We start from the raw sequence: 18,639 nt of genomic DNA, 5'->3' as shown, positions 1-18,639 counted from the left end.
AACCACTGCCAAAAAGTGAAGCACAGTTTTGAATGTTGTACTGTAGATAACCATTCAATTACCTAAAGCTTTTCAGCACACTGACCTTTTATTTTGTCTAAATCCTGTTGTTTTCTATGTACAATGACCTAATAGATGCAGACAGAGCTCAAAAGCATGGAATGGATGAATTTATCTCAGCTAACCCCTGTAACTTTGACCACAATTCACTGTTCGAGATGGTACAGCGACTCACATTGGACCATAGGCTGAATGATTCCTACTCTTGTCTGGTGAGTGGATATAAAAAATCGATACTCTCTCACTGCTCCCATTAAGCACTGCTTGCATTGCTAACTGTAGTATAATTGTATAGTTCTTTGTTACATGTTATATAGGATTTGTGGGTTACATTGTGGATAAGGAAAGATATATTTCTTTCCAGTTGAAACTTGTTTTCATATTTTCCCTCTCAGTTGATTAGTAATGTTGTTATTTAGAAAAAAATAAATACAAGTATGTAAGTTTTCTTATTTTTAGCTCAACCTTTTTAGTTAAGTGGCACAAAAATAAATTGTGTTGCAGAAAAGTAGGAAACCCTCTGTACCATAGAGTGTACAGCTGGTGTTTCGGGAATTGTGAAGTCTTGTCTTTTTCTTTACTCAGGGCTGGTTTAGTCCAGGACAGGTGTTTGTCCTTGACGAATACTGTGCCCGCAATGGAGTAAGAGGCTGCCACAGACATCTCTGCTATCTCAATGACTTACTCGAAAGAGCAGAAAATGGAGCTATGATTGATCCAACTCTCCTGCATTACAGCTTCGCTTTTTGTGCTTCTCATGTTCATGGGAATAGGTAATCGACAGTCATTTCTTTCACCCTGTCAGGTCAAAACTGGACATTTTGTTTTGTTTTGCTTCAAATTGTGATGACATATTTTTTCTGGAATATGTGGAAGTTCTTTTTGTATGTTAGTTCAGGAGTGAAAGTCTGCTTTTGGGTGTTAGGAATTTCATCTTGATATGTTTGAAGTAGCTGCAAAACAACAGAAGCTTCCAAACTGAGAATGTAGAAAACAGATTACACGGGCTCCCATGACTCTCTACACATCATGCTCTTCCATGACTTCGTTTTTATGTTTTTCAGTTCTCTGTTAAATTTATGTTTTGTTTTTCTTTGTTTAAAATCTTCCTTTGTTTCCTATTTCTTTTTCTTTTTTCCCATTTCTTACTTTTCTTTATCTCTCTTTTTTTGCGTATCTCATAATGTCAATAACAATCACACCATGCATAACCAAAAGTCAGAAAATGCCAGATTTACTTGGTGGCCTACATAATACAGAGGCTGAGGGGGACAAATCCCAGAGCCCCTCAGTCGTTGAGCCTGAGGGTAACTCAAAAAAGGATTTCAAAAAGGATTCTAAAAAAAAAAGGGATTCCAAAACTCAACAAGCCCCAGAGCCAAAAAGGTAAGAAAGAGTTTTCATCATCTCCCCTGATAAGTCCATTTTTGTGTTCTATTCCAAAGTTTAAAATATTGTAGCTGCAGTTAAAACAATTATTCCAAGAGTTCGCAAACTATTTAGGTGGATCCACATTAAACGTCCAACCAATCCATCACCCTAATAAAGACAAAATTCTGAAATTCCACTCGGAGAAAGACAATATCATAATGAAAAGCCCATGACTGGCATCAGTCTCCAAATTCCAGTGCAGTATCTTGTTTCAATGGGGTTCAGTGTTAGGCCTACTCTACATGGTATAAGTGTTTTTTCTTTTTTTTCTCTAGCTCATTCTCACTGTTTTCATTTTTAACACTTTATTTCAGTCAACATTTTAGTTGCCAATTTGTTCTTATTCAGCCCATCTTTTTGTTAATGAACATATCAATAAATAGTGGTGACTGTGTCTGGTTTAGTTTTGGCTTAAAAAAAAAGCTTTAGAAAGCCATAAAACATACCTGCATACCTTTTTCTTCAATCCGTTTGGATGCCAGGTTGAGATGAAGGGGGTGTTAAAATGAGACTGTTTTTAAAAAAATGAATGAAAGGAAGAAAACAAAAGCTGAAATCTCCGTTCCTTACAGTATGTCTCTGGCATGTTAAAGGGCTTTCACTCCACATATGTGCTAGTTACACACTGGTCTATGCTCTAAGCTTGCAGAGCTGCTAAACATGGCCGGCTTTTGTTAAATAAACAAGTCACTTCTAGTATGATGAGGAAGGTCAATGAGAAACAGAGCACCATGTGGCTATCAATCTGCTGCTCCAGTGATAGACAGTGATGGAGTTGAGGTGGGTTGTCTATTTGTGTTGTGTTATTATCAGGTCAGACAGTGAGACATCAGTAGCTCGCAGTCAATGAGAGGGTGGAGGGAGAATGTGATTCAGATGGTACAGGACAGCCTGGAGGTCAGGACTGACAGAATGACAGTCCATCACGGAGAAGAAACTAACTAGCCGCTGTCCGAGGTCCTGCTACGCTGAGACAGGCTTGCTATCTAATCCGTGGCTGAAACAAAAACTGGCGCTGTGAAAAATGCATCTTTAGCCATGTCCTAACCTCTCTGACATGTTAATTTATATGCAAAATGTTAGAAATCAGTTAATCAGCACCTTTTAAGTTAAAGCGTTTTCACTTTTTTCCCAACATTGTTTAAAGAAAACAATAAAAAACAGCTGCTCTTAGATGAAGAGTAGGTAATAATGATCTTTAACTGGTTTGTGACTGAGTTGTTTTCTAATTTACAATAGCACAGTCACTGTCCCCTCTAAACACTTACTGGCTACAAAGTTGGCAAGTCCTCCTCATTAGAATGCTGCTATTAGTGTGTGTAATTAATAGCAGTGGTGAGAGAATGGCATTAAAACTGAATGGGAAGTGGATGGTCTTGCAAGAAATGGATTGCTTAATTTATTCAGTATCTTGATTGTGTTTTCAAGGCTGCTGTCTATTTTCTGTCTTGAAAAAAACAAATTACATCTTGACTTTATCTGACTTTTTTATTTTACTTGATAAGTCACCCTCAAAACCAACAACACCAGAATGTCATTTATATGCAGAATTTAACTAGAAGATCCCTAAATATTATTATTTGTGACATGGCTTAACATGGGTGATTGTGAGCAGAGTACATTTGACAGAACTGGTGCTAACCTCAGTGACAATAACTTGAAAAGCAACCGACGTGACATCTTTTTCATCGCGCTGCCGAAAATGTCATCTTTCTGAAGGACAGTGAGAAAATGGTTTGCCGAAAATCTGAAAGGTAGATTCAAAGGATGCTCATCATGTCAGATACAATATAGTCCACGGCTGTTTGAAAAAGAAAGTCCCAGATATTGTGATGTGTTTCAGCTGGCATGCCCTTCCAGTCATCCACCCTTCTCCAGAAATGGCTGCAGCTGACCTGTAGAATGCAGTCACACTCAAAAGAACTTTACTAGTCAATACATATACAGTACCACTCATTTACAGAAAGAGACAGCACAGCAGCCCACAGAAATATAGAAATATGGCCCCTACAAATTAAGATCTAAAGAATTTCTTTACAGGATATAATACAAAAATTGAATTGGACAATACTCTTTTTCTATCCTTTATTTCACAATGATGTTGCTAACATCACCAAGTCTAGTTCAAGACCTACACAACATGCTCAATGTGACAGATCTGGTCAGAAAGATGGGCAGAAAGCTACAGTATCTGGGCACTTCGAGTCTTAATTGACAATAACCACTTTGTGCCATTTGAGTCTAAATTCTTCCAAAGCATTACTTACGTCAGGCAAAGCTCATCATTTTAAGACATTTCTTCTTAAAAAGGGCCACCAAAACACAACACAATTATTTGTCTTTTTTTTTCTCACTGCCCTCAGGTGCTGAAATGGTTCTTGTAAATAAGCACAAAAAAAAGCTAGCCAATTAACCCCTGACTGGAGGTTTATTAGAGGTTTTGTAATCCTTTACTAGAGCTTTTGTGCTGCCTAACTATTCTAGTACTGGGGATTTGCACAGCTTAGGCTGTACTCTGAAGGAGGCCTGTTAGTAAGTGCTCAGTTTATTCAATTGAAAGAGGTCTTACAACACAGAAACAGACACTGGGAGGATAGAGACTGCACCAGCGAGCACAAATCCCTGTACTTTGCTTTTCAATGACAGAACTAGTAATGATGTTTGCCAGAACTGTTGGCTCCCGAATGGATTAAGTTTTCCTACCAACCCTCTTATTATAGACCTCAGGCTGGCGTAAATATGCAGGGGCTTCCTGTATTGTTCTTGTGATGCTGGGAAAGAATGGAGCCCAGGCATAGTGTGAAGCGGTTCTTTTTTTTCCTCCATTTTCTTTTGTGCTGGTAGTTCACCTTCTGTTTCACAAAACAGACTTTATTTTGAACTCAAGCCATATGGGGAATGGTTTCAGAAAGCCCCCAGGTTCTTTATGCGACTTGCACACTGTATGGTACTTACAAACCTAGACAAACCAAAGGGGGAAAAGATATGGCAAGATTAAGAATGAAATCTTGAACATTAAATCAAAATTGATTTGTTTTACACAATTATTTGTGTTATACTGTACATGTTATTGATGCAATATATTTTTAAAAGGAAATGCAAAAACACTGTTCTATATATACTTGTGTGTGTGTTTATTATTTAATTAATTGAACAGTGGCTAATGCATTATTACTAGTACCATAACTCTAGTGTTCTGTCAAGTGTCAAGTGTGGGATGTTGAACAACACTTTCACATCTAGACCTTTCTCCATTTAACATGTACAATTGTTAAGATTGATTGAACATGCCACATTACCTCTGCAGTAGACATGTACATCATTATGTGATCTTAATTTGCTTCCTGCTCCCCCAGGCCTGATGGAATAGGAACAGTAACAGTGGAAGAGAAAGAGCGCTTTGAAGAGATCAAAGAACGCCTGCGTTTGCTTCTCGAAAACCAGATCACACATTTCAGGTATTGAAGGGAATGTGGTATGATGAACTTCCCTTCTATATGTCTTTTGGCCTATTGAAATATATGCTGTTCCCTGCTTATTAAAAAATATTTCAAAAACATTTGCAAGAGGCATTTAAAGCAAGTGCCCTCTTTAAAAAACTGAAAACATAATTTACAGTATATGGGTGGCAAACAGCATGAAAAACAAAATTAATCTACTTCATAAGAAAATCTGGGTATTCTGACTAATCTTCTTTTAAGACCTTTGAACCAACACATTTCTATTGATCACAGGTAAACTCTAAATTCTCCAAATTAGGCTCTGCTGAGTGTATTGATACCATAGTGCCTTTAATTAAAAATGAATTGTTGTCTTGTCTGTTCTCAGATGCATTTTGCATGTGCTTATTGCACTCTCCAGTAAAGCTGCACATTATAAATACAAAAGCAAAAGAGCATTGTGCTAAAATTACAATTGGGGTTTAGAAAATATTTAAAAATATCCCTTGCTCCCTAGTCCTAAAGATATTCAGGTATTAAATTAAACAAGATGAAATTAATCTGACCAGTAAAAGGCTGACAAGCTATTTAAACTGAAAGCACTCTGCAGATTGCACAAAGCAGAACCCAAGTTCATAATTTACGGGTGTCAGCTCATTCAATAGGAAAGTGTCAGTTCAGAGTAGGTCTTGAAGGAAAATTACTTGAAACAGCTGGACTTTGTACAACCCAACTGCATGACACAAAAATGTTCTCAGTGGTATCCCATAGGTGTTGTATAAAAAGCCAATTAAGATTGCTGTGCCATGTTTACTTTCATATCGCATTTCTCATTTAAAACTGACACTCTAAAATTTCTGTTTTTAAATTGTTTTAGGTATTGCTTCCCATTTGGTCGACCTGAAGGTGCATTAAAAGCTACGTTGTCTTTGTTAGAAAGGGTATGTGCTCTTTATTTAAATGTGTACAGATCTAATTTGTTTTCTTGAAACTGGGATGGAATACTCCAAATTCAAAACTGTATTAAAAAATAAATCAGCAGCATTTTCTACACTTAGTACCAAACCCTTACAAGAAAAAATAATGGTTTTCTTCTTTGTGGGATTTTAGGAAATTTGCAAGAAAGACGTGTTTTAAAAAAAACATTAAGCATTATCAAAAATGTTAAATGTTAAGACCAAATTAGGTGTTGAGAAAGCAATTGAGCATTTCTTAACTGCAAAGAAACTGAAAAATAAAATTGTGTTCAATGACTGTACCACTGCTGCAACCATGGAATTCTTCTATGGTCTCCTGGCTGTTTAGTAATGTTATTTCTCTTATTTGTGAAATACTTAATTTTATGAAGCAAGCTTCATGGGTATTTTTGCTTAATCCCTCCCTTTATTTATATTTCAAAAATATTTATGCGAGACAGAAAAAAGTAAAGTATCATTGTAATGACTTTTGAATGCAAAGCAAAAAGTGGCTTTTGAAATTCATGTTTTGCTGTTAAAGGTTCTTATGAAGGACATAGTAACTCCAGTTCCACCAGAGGAGGTGAAAGCTGTTATCCGCAAATGTCTTGAGCAAGCTGCGCTGGTCAACTATACCCGGCTGTCTGAGTATGCCAAAGTGGAAGGTAATTAGTTTTACATTTTCACCCCAACCAAAGATGGGACAGCAGAAATGTGTTTAACTTTTAATGTTCACTTTAAACATCTGGATACTTATTTACTATGGACAATAAGTGTGGATTGTTAACAGAACTACAGGGTATTACTGAATTTAACATTTTAGGATGTTTTAATTAATTCATTCAATTTTAACTTTTTCATTCTTGTGACTGTGGTAAACAAACAAAGATGTATAAATATGGTGCACATGTAGTAGAGGATTTATTTTTATGGCTTTGTTGAATCTGTTCATTTTCCAGGTGGCAATATATATTTTACATCTAGGCTGTAGGTATCATAAAATGCAGTGTAAGAGCTAATGGAATATTGTTTTTTTCTATACACAAGGGGTGCTTTGTTGCATCTAAGAAAGTTGACTAAGGAATCATTTTAGAAGACAGTTTTCTTGCTTCAGGGATGCAGACCTATTCCTTTTGAGAAATAATGCATCTTCCAAGAAATTAAAGGCAAGCAATAAAAATTCAGGAGGATGGCTCTGATCTCTGTTGCTCTAACTGCACACAAAATGTGGTGAATGTTGGTACTTTACAACAGCTCCACCTGCAGGAGTAACAATGCACACCACCGCTCAGATATTTGTTTTAAAAGGGAACTTACAGATGCAGGGATTGGCACTTTTGGCTCCTAAAGGCCCCAGAGAGTCAACTCTTTCTTCTGGCCACATCCCCTGTGCCAATAGTTGGAGTACAACAGTGATAAAGACATTCATAGAAGTGACTGTTGTGTACCAGTGATGTAGAAAGCAAGCTACAGTATCATGATTATCATTGAGCAAGTGGAACATTTTAGCAATGAGAAGATTGTGAGCCTTACTGAAGAAAAGCAGTGGATGACCTGGTCAGATACAGAAGTATATACAGTATATATGCACTCCATGTCCTTCTGCTTACAGATTTGATGTTGCTCTTGAGATTCATGGAAGAACATCTTGTATAATTGTCTCATTAAAGAATGTCAATTGATGGTTTACTTCAGGTTTGTTCATATAACTGTGCCTTTTATTTCAGGTCAGTTTAATTGTGGTGTAGGCCACAAACACAATGTTAGAGATGTGTAAGTAAAAATGCATTCAATTCCAATATATAGATCTCATACTGTATCCTGATTCCTTTTGTGCCTCAATTCCTTCTGGTTTTTTGGCGATCTGACCTCTTTCACATGGGGAATTGTAGGTGTTGGAATACTTTGAAGCAACAAACGTTTTTTCCAGCTCCCAGTTCAGAGAAGTGCTTCATCCCTCTCCACTACCTGCTCTCTTCTGCTTTTCCTCTTTCCTTGTTTATTGGCTTTGTCACCTATTTATAGGCTTTTTTATAAAAAGGTGGCCACAAAGCCAATATACAAAGCATGCTGGGATTGCTTCCTCAGGCAACCCAACATCTTTCAGCTGCATGTGCGAGGTTTTCTTTGATAGGCATAGACTTATTTCAAAGGTCTTTACACTGTCAGATTCTTCAAAACAAATCTGAGGTATCCCAAAGGTAAAGTGTGCAGTATCATGCATTTTTATTTATTTAAAAAATCAAATTTTAGTCAATGTCTATAAAGAAACACCTGAAGGTGCTTAAGATACTAAAGGCAAACACATTCCCTTAGTATCTTGGCACCTAAACTACTAAATTCTGTTTTCCTTTTCTCATGATGTTTTTGCCATGATTAGAACTGTTCAAATCTGATAGAGATTTTTGGACGCCCCGTGGTCACAGTCTTGACACTTGGGCATGCTGAATGGTTAAATCGAATTGTCCAAAGAAGCTACATCCTGACAATTTCTCAATTCACTCTTCTTGTTGATCTCAGCTCCTTCTCCCAACTCCCCAGCTCTCCTTTGAACCTTACTTTACCCCAGCAAAAACACCACAACTGTTCTTCTTCTGACCTAACATACAGTTTTCCTCTGACCTCTGACCTCTTTACCTCTGACCTAAGCCTCTTTGCATGCCCAAATCCTCTTTTATAGGGAAAAAGAGAGAAATGTATGAACATCCTGTCTTCTGCTTGGCCTCTCAAGTGATGGATTTAACCATTCGTGAGTACCTACCTCATGCTTTCCACCCTGCCTCTCACTCTTTCTGTTCCACATTTTTAGCCAACAAGCCCTTTACAGCCCCTAACCAATCTCACTTTCTTGCTTCAAGTCTTTTGCCTTCTGTCTGTTGCTTCTGTCTGTGAAACCAAGTGTGAGAAGTCCAATCAGTTACTGTCAACGACAATCAGGATTTACAACTGGTCCATCTGTTTGTTATAAACATGAAATATCTGTAAGCTTTTTGCGTTAATGTTCATGTCTGTGACTTGAATGCATTTTTACTTTGCTTCTGTGTATCCCTCAGTTTTTTCACTGGTACACAAAACAGGAAAAAGGCGATGATGTTTTTGTCTTATTGGGATTCAAAAGACTAGAAAACATGAGCTGGGGTTTTTTTTCAAATAAAACATTCTGTACGTTTGCATTTCTGACAACCTATACATATTTTAATTAAAATCATGAACATGTCTTGTCTTTTTTATAAAAGCTTTTTGTCTTCTTCTTTCTTATATTTTAACCTTTTTTTCTTTTTCTCAAGCTGCCTTTACAGCATTTGTTTTACTGTTTTACTGGGACTGAAAACTCTTTCCATTGCTTGGTTTTACATTGAAATTTATTATCTCTGTTGGGGACCATAAGTGATGTCAGCTGGTATACAGAATGTCAGGTTGGAAGGAGTGACTAGGCTGGACTAGAATTAAGGTGTCACCTACTGTACTTTAGGAACAAAGACTCCTATTCATCCTTTCATTAATTATGGATATCTGTTGTTTCTCTCTTCTCTCCTCCTTGCTTTCTCTTTCATGTAGAGAATCAAAAGGATCCAGGTGAAATATTATGTATAACTTGTAGCGTAGTTATGGGAAATACAGCTTTTTCTTCTCTTGCAGTTTTTTTTTCCCAGCTCCTTGAGTGCTGCTTTCCAGTTCTTGGAAATGCACATCTTCCTAAGGAGTTAGTTTGTGCTGTCAGCAACTGCTTGCACTACAATAGTGCTGTATTAATGGCAAACAAATCCATTGAATATAAAAGACTCATAGAATAACTAATCAAATTATCTATAAAGACAGTCTGTTTGAACTGCGAGGAAGCAAACCTTTCTTATGTGTTAGGTTTTAACTTTTTGGAGGAAAAATGCAGACTAAACCATTCAGATTGATTTTATTTGAACATTTCCACCTTTTAAATATAAAATTGATACTGTCTCCAGAAACATACATTGTAACATCTCCAATGTGTTAAAATCTATTTTGCCAAAAGTTATTTTATCTTAAATTGCAGGCGCTAGACTAAACAGTTCGGCGTGTAATGTACATTCTACTAAACTTAATGTGCGTTACATTCTGTAAACTTACAGATAATGTAATGATATTTAGAAACATGGCTGGATTAAATATATTTAAGGACAATTTCATTATTATTTTCAATGTTTTCATTTCAAATCACAGTTTGATTGCAATATCCGTTCTTTAAAGCAATACTTGTATTAATGTCAATAAAGTTCAGAAACATTTTAATTTTTTTCAGAGGTTTTTATTCCACTCCTGAATTTCATTTTGTATTTGCCTTCATATCTAGGGCTGTTTCTTTAATACATTTGAGATGTTGCATTAAGTATGTGAAATAATTTATTATTATAAATATTATTATTATTGTTGTTGTTGTTCTTGTTGTTTCAACCTGTTTGGCAGACTGAAACATGTTTGTTTATCACATATTTTTTGTAGTTAATATAAGTTCTACAAGTGACATTTGCCTTCCTGCATTGTAGCGATAATTATTCTGTGGTTTCTCTGTACTTTATGTTTCTTTTTAAACCATTTTAAATGCGGAAAGTCAATGCATTCTAGGCAATGATTTGTAGCATTAAAGGAGAGCCACTGAATAAATGTTGTACATACCCATTAAATTCTGTACATAATGCAAGACTAACACATAAATAAGACACAGAATAGTGAAGTGCGCTTCAATGTAACATTTTGGGTATGTAGAAAATCATCTGGGCCAAGAAAATGTACAAGCAATCTACTATTTGGAATACTCACAATTTTGCTTTAAGAACAGCGAAACACATGGGTTTGTGTCATTTTTCTTTAATATTTACTATTAGTACATGAATATCAGAAAACAAATCTGTAAATGAAAATAACATGTCAAAATATATTAAAAATATAACTAAGTGTATATTAAATCCTATAATACCAGGACACTGAACTCAAGGAGAAGCCTTTCCTTGGAAAAGAGGGGGCAATGCCTCTGTCAGTAAGAATGAGGGTGTTGACCCTGGTGTCTTTGTCAAAGTCCACTCTGGGTTTGTACAACGAGATCACAAAATTTTCCCCTTGGTTCAAATGATAGAGCAGTATCTCACTTGATCTGCTTGATCTGCTGTGCACTTGAGCTGCTGGCACAGAATGGCTGCAGGATACCACCCATGTGCATTATTATTATTATTATTATTATTATTATAACAATAGACAAGTCTGTAAACAGAGATGATCCATGCTTTGTTTTCAGTCTTCATGCATTCTTTCATACTAAGAATCCTAAGTACTCACCTCTGTCTGGAAAAGTATCTAGAGCATTGTTTTTTTATTTTGAAATTGTGAAAATTGTCTTGCATTCCACAGAGTCAAGCTCAAAAATGTACTCAGTGAGAGAAATTCAGAAAGTGCTTTCTTAATCATTACCAATGGTGTGTAAATGTGAGACTGTGAGAATTATGTGCCACTATGGAGAACGTATGGCTAAGTGAGATAAATAAGGTACATGCTTAAGAAGTCTTTAATACTATACATCTAGTCACATGAAGACAAATACTCTACTGTCTATAGAGGAGAAAAGTAGGAGATTCTGACAGCCAATTCAGTACTAAAAAACAAAGTACACATTTATTTCTTTTCATGAGCAATTGTTTTTATGACCTTTTCCAGGGTAAAAAATACAACATACTTAATGAATCAAAATGTAGATTGCCAAAAGAGGGCCTATACATTTTCCTCCGGGCTCAGATGGTTGTAAATGTTTATGTATAAAGCCAGAATATCTGGTTTTATAAAAGTATGTGTCGTTATATAAGAAAAGTTTGCAAAAGAAGTCTTAAACCAGGTATTTCATATTCAAATACTTACAGTAAATGAGATAGGACAAATAAAAATAATATTATCTGCGTTCAATAATCCAGTGTTGTACAAAGTGGGGACATCTTATTAGGTATAGTGTTTAGACGAAATATTGAGGTATAAGTTAATTTATTCAAAATCAGGTCTGACTGGTGCAATAATTAGATCATTTCCCCATGCTAATCCATTTACTTAAAATAATAAAGAAGACATGGCTTAATCTAAGATTTCCTTTTGCAATGAGATACCTGATTTAGCACTTTGCATGTTCATGCTTTGTTCCAGATTATGACAGCAGAGAGCTTAGTTTTTCTATCATCATGTGTCCAAAGAATCAATTTTAAAATCCCTTCCCGTATAGCTCAGTGTAATACCAAACTACTGTATGCTTACTATGAATTTCACATCTCAAACTTGTAATTGAATGTAACCAAATGTGATGATGCGGGTGTAGGTATCACCCCACTAACGTGTTCATTAACTGGACATGTACTTTTAGTTGTTTTCAAAAACAAGGCAGCTGTAAAATGTAATACTCAGGCACAACAATATTATGCTTGGCTATACGTGACGGCAGAATGAAGTTTCACTCCTTGCACAATTTAACCCTTTGCTTTTTTCAAAAAAGAAGGTATTTCCTGTTCAGTTTGAATAGCGATTACTTTATTTATTTTTAAATTTAACAACTGTTTACCATCACCTACAAACTTGAGTGACATTAAAAGCTACTCATTTTGTGAAAAGGAAAGGGTTAAACAATTAAATAAAATACCTTTAACTGCTTGGTGTTGGTAGCCTGTTAATAACAGTGTTATAGAGATCTATTGGCTGAGAAGGTAGAGAAAGGACAACGACATAGGAAATTGAGTTTTCTATAATCTGGTTATTTTTTCATGAAAAACTGTGGATTTTTTAATAGAACACTTTTAATAGATATTTCTTTCAGTGCATAGGAAATTAGAATTCAGTTATTCCATGACATAGAATATTAGGTTTGGTAAAAACCTTAATATACTGTAGTTAACAAATATGTACACAGATTATCAGGCACTGTTCACAATCAGAAAAATGCTGCCCTTGAAATTTAGAGTTGATCAAAACCGACCTTTGTAACCACAACACGAAGGGTGTTGGTTTTAACATAAAGAAAGACGAATAAGAATGGAGACAACATGTAGGGATTTTTTTATTACAATGTTTGGTGAGAAACATCCGGTCTCCATGTTTCTAATGTAATTACACGTCAACCAGTACAGAATTTCCTGAGGCGTTTTTATGAATAGCACTTTAATTAAGATATATGGTCCATTCATATTGTTTCAGGCAGGGTTATTAAAATAATGACTATTTGACAGTTAACTATATTTTAAATCAGTCATCATTACACCTAAAGGACAACAGGTAGAACTCAGAATAACACAATGTTATTCCTTTAACAGTATTACATCCTGCGGGGAAACAAAACACACAATACAGGTTCCGTCTACATTGCTCCACACATTACTTCTCATCAATTAATGCGATTTATCATGAAGTGTGAAAATTGATCATGAAATTAAGTCAGAGAATATAGATCAAGTTTCATACGAGATACCCTTGCACTTTAAACAAATTTATATGTGGGATTCTGCTCTAAAATATTCTTTGCTGTGTGATGAAAACCTTACAAATTTCATGGTACCGTACATGTATAAAATAATGTTTTTAAATAATCTATAAACCCTCTGAGCAAAAGCGTAGTCTCTTTAGTTCTGGATGAATTGGACGAGGTATTTTTAGAACGCTCTGTAGAAAAAATAATAATAAAAAGGGATTCTGGAAACCCCTTCTCAGTCAATAAAGCAATAGTAGCAAATATTGTGTCCCCCTTATTTCTAGCATCATTGGTGTGTCTATTTTTTAAGTTGTCGCCTCATTGTTCATGAAATCAAAAGCGTTTCCTTTTTATTGTTTTTTCCATTTATGCATGGCAGCTCCAAGATCTAGGCCTAAACTTCCACAAGCTCCTCCGCCCATTCAGTCACATCTAGACATGATAAATCAGAGACTCAGAAGCATGCCTAGGCAAATACCAAGTACTGTAAAGCCCTTTTATTTTCTATTTTCTTTTAAATACTTTAATTTGCTTCTCATTTACAGTATATTGTTTTGTTGGTTTAAATTTATATGCTAATTATAATTGCTCTTACTATTTTACTTTAAAAGCCTATGTTCCTAGAAGTTACAGATACGGTATTTAGATGAAGAAATGTGTTAACAATTGTTTTGCATACTTCATGTTTAGCAATGTCTGTCATATATGCAACATTTTCAAGTCTGATTGTCAGCACAAAATAACATTAATGCTGCATAGCATTTTGCATGATAATTGTAACATGTTTGTGTTTTTTGTTATTAAATTTTATATTAACAAACTACTGGGTGCTTTCACATTTTGTATTGGGAGTTAAACCTCCTATTCAGTGCTCCAGCTTTCAAACAAAAATATAATCTGATATATGTGGTAAAGTTTAAAGAGTTAGACTTCTTATTACATAAAGGTTTGTATACCTGCTACAGTCTAGTGTTGTTCTTATGTCTTTACTGTATGATGAAATACTGTAGGTTCAAATTTACCCTGGCAAAAATGCTGTATGTGTGCTTTTGTTTGGCGCTGGAAAAAAAATATTAAGCTGGAGCACTCTGCTACAATATCAGACTAAGTCTTGTTTCAAAAACTGTTTTCTGCATGTGAAATAACAGTGCATACAGTCTGTTGCCATGTCCCAGTTAATACTGTAATGAAATGGACTTCCTTTCTTTTTGCTTGCCTTTATTAACAATGCTTCTTCTGCTTCAGAAAATGTAGGCCGCTTAGTCACACCAGCCAAAAAGCTAGAAGATACTATTCGTCTTGCCGAATTGGTTATTGAGGTTCTGCAGCAAAATGAGGAGCACCATGCTGAGGTGAGTGTCAGAACATGGCTGAAATGTCCTCACAGGTGACTGTGTGAATGAGCGGCAGACCACGGTATTGTCCATTTCAATGCTCCTCGATGTACACCAATCACAGAGGGCCTGCAACATGGAATTTTCCATAGGCTAATTTAATTTCTTATTATATTTTAAAGGACAGTCCTTTTATTTTTAACAAAAGATGGGGGTTAATGATGTCACTGTTTGTCTTTTGTGTATAAAAAAGCCTTTTGTCTTTATAGCTTTATGCACAGATTAATAACCTCTGACTTAATGATGAGTTTGACCGACAAATACAGAGTTGCTCAAGTTCCCGCACTATTTTCTTGCTCTTTGGTGTACCAATTAATACCAATTATGTTTTTAGTCCTAGGTCATACTCACTCCAATTTATCAATATTCACACTAAAAAGGGGTTTGGATTACACTTTTACCACAGTCATTTGTAGTTTGATATTTTCTAAAGAGTTTAAAAACTACATACAGTAAGAACTCTACAAAACTGAAACACTGTAAAGAAAGGACTTTCATGTATATGTAAAGGTTTTTCATGTATATAGTTTATTATTTTTTGTATAAATGTTACATTTCTTTTTATGTAGGGTGTTACAGTACTGCTGAAAGCATTACTGTATCTATCAACAGAGTGTTTTCAGATTTATAGATATTTTCTATCCTAGAGTGTCATGTAAAAAAATGTTTAAGATGTTTAAATGACAACCTCATCCGCCAAAACATAAAATAAAAGGTTCACTGCTTTTCATCAATATCAAACTTGCTTTGAAAAACATTACAGTAAAAGCACCATATATCATACATCATTAAGGGCTGCTTTGCTTTTATTATTTCTTTTTACATTAAAGGTTTTAATCTGAATACATGATATAGCACTTTTATTGGCCAATTTTTATATCGTCAATATTTACAAAGGCACATTTTTAGATGCATTCTTCAAGTATCTATTATTTTCGTTAAGCATGAAAACCACATAAACTTATGCATGACCGTAATACGGTTCTTTAGATGCATATTTCTGACTTAAAATTTAATTAACATTAATGAATATGAAGATTTATTTTATGTTTCTGGATCTGCCCAACAGGCAGCAGTCACAAGTACTGGAGATCAAACAGGGGTACAGTATATATATTTCTTTCTATTATTGAAGTCACATCACATAAGATATAAAGCGCATGCAAGGAAATTTAAGGAGCTCTGTCATCAACAGTTCAGGGAATGGAACAGTGTCTTTCTCAAGCACCGGTAGGGACACAGATTGGAATGACTGAAACATAGACAAAGCACTCTTCCCTTTTTTCCGTGTTATAAAGCACAGCATTGTTGATTATCAATATTTCGTGACAAAGAGATGAGCACTTTGAACAAAATACAAACATGCTATTCTTTGAGATAAACAAAACAATCCCACGTAAAGAGACATGTAAAGTACCCAATTGTGTTTTTACTTTAAAGTCCTTGTTAGCAAGGATTATAATAACACGTGTTCTCTAGGATGTGCCCTGTGGTAGCAAAAGATATGAATAATATCTCAGCATTAAAAATAAATGCAATGAATGGGGTCTTCTGGAAAACCAGACAAGCTGCCCGTGGAGGGTGGAAATGAAATGGGTCATGAAGTGGCAGTTGTATTTCTTGTTGGGATTCACCTCTGTGTGGAGCTGAGGAATTCTGCACTCTATTGTAGTACACCTAACCACTGCAGTAGTGCTATAGCTGGGACTGTCTTCCGTTGTGGCAAGGTAATGGTGTGAAATTCACAGAGGTGCCCACTTCTCTGCTGAAAGCCAGGTTCACACACGATCTCTTTCCTCTTTTTGTTGACTGAAAGCGTAATTTGTATTTGCATTAGCAGAAAACAGTCATGTTGCGCCTTACTGTTTATTTTATAGCCGTCATTTGAATGTTTTTTGTGTGTGCAGTGCTATTGTTTTAATTTTGGCATCATTGCCCATTTTTCTGCTTCACAGTAACAAAACTCCTAGCTCCCAACTAATGCCTGATTTGCATATTTAAATCTCCTCCCTGTTTTCTTACTGTTCATTCAATCTTGGATGGTCCTGGCAGGGAAAAGAGGTATGTGACTTCACTGAATGAAATGAGTCACCTCCCTTCATAGTTTGTGCATGTCCTACAGATAACCATGTTTTTTTTCCTACTGGGATTTTACCTGGGTTTCCCTTGCTTTGTGACCTTTCCACAGTTTATTGGTGCCCAAGAGGCAAGTGCTTGTGCAGCTGTCAGTTATACCACTGGTGTGCTAAGTTTGCTAGACAGCCAGTGCATGAAGGTGACGCTGCCTCAGCAAGCACTTCAAGCAGTGACCCCAGTATTTCCACCCTCTTCCCCTCTTGGAATCTTACCCGAATCCACTCCGTGTGTGTCCAGTCTATGCATTTCTTGAGAAGACTTGCGCCAGTATAGTTGCGGTTGTTGTTGTTTTCAAAGAAATACATACTGCCAATGCAAGCTCTATGATGTCCCCCACATTGTTGTAAGGGTTAATTGATTCAAAGTACTGTGTGATCTGGAACAGGTAAGTTAAGCTGAGGTAAGAAATAGCAGGAATCAATCAAATTTATCTTGTGCCCCACATGACAGACATTCTCAGAATGTATTCCGTTCTTTATATGAAAAGCATGCAGTTCGTCGATTAAGTTATGCTTCTCCTGTTTATTCAACTCCCACTTGCATTTCTTAACTGTAGTTTTGTCAGTTTTCCATGGCAAGTAAGCCAGCGACTGCAAGCAGTTGAGCATTGCTAGCAGCAGGCATATCTCAGTTTCTCCAAGAGACGTTGTAGCTTTTCAAGTAAAATTTGCAAATGAATAGGAAATTCATTCTTTTACAGAGTGATACTGTTTTAAGAAAATAAAAATTGTTAAGCACAAAATCAGAAATACTAACTTTCTCTTTACTTGAGATCCTGTTGCTAGTGCCACAAATGCTGCATGCTATCAGTCGGCACTAAATAAAAGACACCAAAATGCATGAACACATGACACATTCACATCTGAAACTTGTATGATGTGAATGACAGAAAAAGAAAAAACGCACAAAACATATTCAAGGGAGAGAAGCATGTAAGGAGTCCACTTGCATGATACAAGGGCACCCTTTTCAGTCACTCCACTGACTTCTATAGATTTCAGATGAAAAGCACAGCTTACAGAATTTTTTAATGCAAACTCTTGTTGTTTCTTGTAGGCAAACATTACCACACACATTTTATTAATAAATCAAGGAAGGCTAATTGCCAATTTCAAATTCACGCATATAGAAGAGTGAAATGTTTGGTTTTAGATTTTTTGGTTTTAGAATTTTACAGTCACACAAAGGGAATGAATAAATAGATTTATGCAGTAAACGAATTCAAAGGAAGCTTTATTTATAGAATTGAGTGGAGTTACCTTTCTATATCTGGTGCCACAAGTAGGCAATAAAAGAATAAGAATACAGCTTCACAGTAAACTGGTAAAAATGTGGCTTCATCTTGTGATGGTCCTAGAAGTACTTCTGTACCTTTTTAAGCATTGTTATTTAATATTGACAGTGATGGTCTCGATATGTTTAAGCCACATTTCATGAAAGCTATGTTTTTAATTTAAAACACACTACCAGTTTACTACACTGCTGTCTTAACAGCTCTCGGCTTTTTCTTGACCATCATTTCCTATTTTCTCTTTCCCTGTGTCTTTCTCTTTCTGTTAAACTCCTCAGGCCTTTGCGTGGTGGTCAGATCTCATGGTAGAGCATGCTGAGACCTTCTTGTCTCTCTTTGCTGTGGATATGGATGCGGCATTAGAAGTTCAGCCACCAGACACTTGGGACAGCTTCCCACTATTCCAGCTGTTGAATGACTTCCTTAGAACTGACTGTAAGTACTGTTACTAGTAATTTATAATGAC

The 18,639-nt window shown here is 35.8% G+C and overlaps 1 protein-coding gene across 24 annotated transcripts in view; it reads left to right on the top strand.

The window, feature by feature from the left end:
• Positions 1 to 18,639, top strand: part of cadpsa (Ca2+-dependent activator protein for secretion a) — a 134,888-nt gene that overhangs the window by 84,661 nt on the left and 31,588 nt on the right. For 4 of the 24 annotated variants that reach the window (XM_069189326.1, XM_069189327.1, XM_069189334.1 and 1 more), the window contains 9 exons: positions 136 to 272; positions 646 to 833; positions 4,848 to 4,949; positions 5,809 to 5,872; positions 6,429 to 6,552; positions 8,568 to 8,636; positions 14,598 to 14,704; positions 15,816 to 15,848; positions 18,452 to 18,608. In XM_069189326.1, coding sequence (XP_069045427.1) covers positions 136 to 272; positions 646 to 833; positions 4,848 to 4,949; positions 5,809 to 5,872; positions 6,429 to 6,552; positions 8,568 to 8,636; positions 14,598 to 14,704; positions 15,816 to 15,848; positions 18,452 to 18,608 — 981 coding nt within the window. Of the gene's footprint in view, positions 1 to 135; positions 273 to 645; positions 834 to 1,278; positions 1,447 to 4,847; positions 4,950 to 5,808; positions 5,873 to 6,428; positions 6,553 to 8,567; positions 8,637 to 9,445; positions 9,464 to 13,731; positions 13,834 to 14,597; positions 14,705 to 15,815; positions 15,849 to 18,451; positions 18,609 to 18,639 lie in introns of all 24 variants that reach the window. The other 20 variants (XM_069189325.1, XM_069189322.1, XM_069189336.1 and 17 more) reach the window with 10 other exon arrangements.

This window comes from Lepisosteus oculatus, chromosome 4 (assembly GCF_040954835.1).
Source record: "Lepisosteus oculatus isolate fLepOcu1 chromosome 4, fLepOcu1.hap2, whole genome shotgun sequence".
Taxonomy (NCBI): Eukaryota; Metazoa; Chordata; class Actinopteri; order Semionotiformes; family Lepisosteidae; genus Lepisosteus; species Lepisosteus oculatus.
The sequence above is the reverse complement of the archived record's forward strand: the minus strand, read 5'-3'. Positions and strand labels throughout refer to the sequence as shown.